Source organism: Leucoraja erinacea, chromosome 2 (genome assembly GCF_028641065.1).
Source record: "Leucoraja erinacea ecotype New England chromosome 2, Leri_hhj_1, whole genome shotgun sequence".
Taxonomy (NCBI): Eukaryota; Metazoa; Chordata; class Chondrichthyes; order Rajiformes; family Rajidae; genus Leucoraja; species Leucoraja erinaceus.
In genome coordinates this window covers 75,387,740-75,391,622 of record NC_073378.1, presented here as the reverse complement: position 1 = coordinate 75,391,622, position 3,883 = coordinate 75,387,740, and the positions used below count along the sequence as shown (strand labels likewise).

At 45.1% G+C, this 3,883-nt stretch overlaps 1 protein-coding gene across 1 annotated transcript; it reads right to left on the bottom strand.

Moving 5' to 3' along the window:
* Positions 1-380: 380 nt before the first annotated feature.
* On the bottom strand, positions 381-2,619 carry LOC129711255 (transmembrane protein 158). The gene has a single exon (XM_055658784.1). The coding sequence runs from the start codon at positions 1,911-1,913 to the stop codon at positions 1,257-1,259; it is 657 nt and encodes a 218-aa protein (XP_055514759.1). The 5' UTR covers positions 1,914-2,619; the 3' UTR covers positions 381-1,256.
* Between the last annotated feature and the right edge of the window lie 1,264 nt (positions 2,620-3,883).

The window sequence follows — 3,883 nt, the reverse complement described above, 5'->3', positions numbered from 1 at the left end:
TCCAAGTCACCTTGCAGCCTCCTAGCATCCTCCTCATGGCTGATCTATTTTCCCTCGCAACCCCATTCTCCTGCCTTCTCCTCATAACCCATGACACCCGTACTAATCAAGAATCTGCCTTAAAAATATCCATTGACTTTGAATTCCACAGATTCACCACCCTCTGACTAAAGATATTTATCCGAATCTTTTTGAATGCTCCTATTTAATCTGCTCAGAAATAACTGATAACATAAATTCACCATATCCCTGTTCTTTTGCAAATCACCATAAACACATTGCCTGAAACTGTGGAGATTTATAATCACATCTTGAAAATGTGGTAACCCTATTCTTATCACAGACAGCCATGGTTGGGAACGGAAGGAGTGTTTGTAACAGAGGGTCAATAATCCACTCGGTATTATGTTTTCAAATACTTTTATCCAATAAAAAATCAACACATTTAAATGTAATTCATACAACTTCAAAAGCTCTGGTCAAATTCTTTCCAAATACAAATTTCAAAAACCATTTTTTAGTGATGAGATGGAAAGGCTGTTATGAACAAGCCCAACATGCTCCTTCATCTACTCCAATGGAGGTGAATTGAAGCGAGCACCAGTACAAAAATAAATAAACACAAATTAATTGGTGCATGACCAGAGCTAATTTTGCAAACTGCTGATGCCATACAGTGCCATATGATAGTTACGTGTTATGTGTGCTTGAATGATCAGTAACCAGGCAGTGATGGGCATTGCCTTGTAATGGAGTTGCTTGACCAGAAAACGAATTGCAAAATAAAAAGCAGATTCTCCGACAAGCATCGCCCGGAGCCTAACAAATTTGCCAATGAAAATTATCATGCTCTTACCCAAATCTCGATAGGACGAGATGCAGCAAATCGATGGAATGTCACATTACTTAAAGCTTACATTTATTACCTGTATTCTCCAGAAAATAAAAGTATACATGTTTAACTGTTAGAAAGGCTGCTCCGACCCTTCCAAACCCTCGTCAAACTTGCAGAAGATGTAAGTGCGAGTACAAAAGACAATTGTGCCACCGTTTGTATAAACAAAAGCTTCATTCTTTCTGTGGATTTAATCTCGTTGTCATCGGTGCCACCAAGATGTGTGTGCGCTGCCACAGATGTGTAGTTGCAGACAAGGAGAGATAGATGCCTGTTGCTCACTTTCCTTGGATGGGAGAGGTCGGTAGGTTCCCGGTCGTCCGTCCGTCCGTGCATAGTTGAGCGGGCAAGACGGCAAACTTCAGCCTCGCCTCTGCTCCATGCCGTTGGGTAGGAAGCCTGCGATGATGGGGACCGGCCAGATCAGTGCAGCCACGCTCCAAATGATGATCACCATGGTCATGAAACAAGCCACCAGGGTGGATTCGATGGGCTTGCGGTTGAGCCTCCAGCCCTTGTCCCAGCTCAACTCCCCCAGGCTAAAGTCCAGGCAACAAAAGTTGACCTGCTGCCCTTGAAGGGCTGTCCTCCTCTTGCGTGGCCTCTGCCCGCAACCTACGCAGAGTTTGAACTCCTGCTGCCCCGCGCCCCCGACCCCCACATGGTCGATGATCAGAGGGGGGAAGACCCTGTTGAAAGCCGCCGAGAAGAAGGACCTGGCATTGGCTTTGGTGGTGAAGAGAAGCACGTCGCAGTGGAAGCCCAGTGATCGATCCCAGCGGGCCAGCAGCGAGGTGGACACCAGCCTCAGGACGGTGATGTTGCACTGGTTGCCCTGGCCGATAGCACCGTTAGCCTTGACAGCGCCTGGGGCAGAGCCCAACTCCAAGGCAGCCAAGGAGAAGTTGAGAGAAGTGCCGTTGGGATGCAGGAAGAAGTCCTCTCCACTCCAGCCCTTGCAAGACGGGAGGCTGGCGGTAGCGACCAGAGCCACAGCCAGGAGTTGGATGGTCCACATCACCCTCTCCCTGTACACCGCATGGTATCAAGGAGGTGCTGAGAAAGAGCCGCTCTCCTCTCTCCCTGTGCAACACATGAGATCCCGCGGCTGCAACCGCTACACAACACTCCCTCCTGTTTTTATACAATCCTGCAACACAGTCGTGTAATGCGAGCTCCGCTTAAAGCTGCCGCACCGGAGGAACATTATTTTGTTTCAAATCTTGCAATTTTTTTTTTCAATTCTTAGAATTGCCACGCAGCTGGGGAGCGAGCGGTTTCCTTGCCAAACATCCGTCCTCGCATAAAGAAATCATATTTTTGCATTTGACAATGTGCACCTCTCTCTCCGTTGTGAACACAGCCAGTACTGGCGTGGTGTGGCCACATGAGACCGTCAGCAACTAGAGGGTACCAACTGCGTCAATATTATATCACTTTCTTTTCTGCAAATCAATGCCAGGGAGTTATTTTCCCACATCAATTTACAGATCACTTCTGTCTCCCAAATCTAATCACTTTAATTATTTGATGTTTTTGAAACGATCACATTTCCAGTATTACTGTATTCTGATATATCTTCCCATGTACAAAGTGCTCTTTAGAGAGGAGCTGGCAGAGCTGTCATATATTTTATTGGTGCCAATGTCTTATCTGTCACAGGTTTTGCATATTGTAACCTGTGTTGGTACTTTATTGAAGAGACATTGAAGCATATAAGTTTTGGAATTTATAAGTTTTGCATTTCGTTGTCTCTGTACTGTACACTGACAATGACAATTAAAATTGAATCTGAATCGGAATTGGCATCATTAGTGGTAACTCATGGGCAGGATGAAGTTTTGTTGAAACGTTCATAAATTCGAACACGTTTTGTTTAGTTAGAGATACAGCATGGTAACAGACCCTTTGGCCCACAGAATACATGTTGACCATCGATCATCCATACACTAGTTCTGGTGTTAACTCACTTTTACATCGTACAGGTAGACAAAAGTGCTGGAGAAACTCAGCGGGTGCAGCAGCGTCTATGGAGCGAAGGAAATAGGCAACGTTTCGGGCCAAAACCCTTCTAGGGGCAATTTATAGCAGACAATTAACCTACAAACCTGTACGGAGGAAACCGGACCACCCAGAAAAATCCCACAAGGTCACAGGGAGAATGTACAAACCCCGCCCAGACAATGTCCATAGTGAGGATCAAACTCGGGTCTCTGATGCTGTCAGGCAGCAACTCTACCACTGTGCCACTGTGCCCCTAGAATGGAGTTCAGTGCTGAGGGTGTGCTGAACATTTGGAGTTCCGCTTCTTTTAATGAGGCCTTCTGTGCTCACTTAGGTTAATGTAAAAGATCCCGTAGAACTATTCTTAAGAACAGTTGAGGTGTAATCCCAAGTGCTCTGCCTAATATTTATCTCTCAATCAAAATAATTAAAATACAGTTTACGCAGTCATTATTCCATTGCGATTTGTGGGAGCTTGCAATGAACAGATCAACAGCAACATTGTCCACAGTGAAACAGTGAAAGGTATTACAATGAACAGCAGCATTTGCCAGTCACTACATGTGTTGCATCTTCACACATATAAACACGTTATCTAGAGTTGGAGACTTCAAAGAGGCACTGCATTCTGGGAGATGTTAAACCAACACTGGAGAAGGTGTAGGAAGGAACTGCAGATGCTGGTTTACACCGAAGATAGACACAAAATGCTGGAGTAACTCCGCGGGACTGGCAGCATCTCAGATGTTGGAGGAATGGGTGACGTTTTGGGTCGAGTCCCTTCTTCAGACAGAAGGTGAAGATATAAGTTTTGTTAGGTTGATTGGAGGGATTCCTAACAGGCTGAACAGGCAAAATGCAAACAAGTTGTATCTGTGCTTCTGCCACTTGCAAACTTATGTCATTTACCCTAAATGTCAGGTACTCTGTAGTTGAATGTATTTGCCTATGAGTTCGCTTCCAAGACTATTGTGAAATAATATC

Coding starts and splice junctions, on each gene's coding strand:
- LOC129711255 (XM_055658784.1), bottom strand. CDS start 1,913: ATGTGGACCATCCAACTCCTGGCTGTGGCTCTGGTCGCTACCGCCAGC.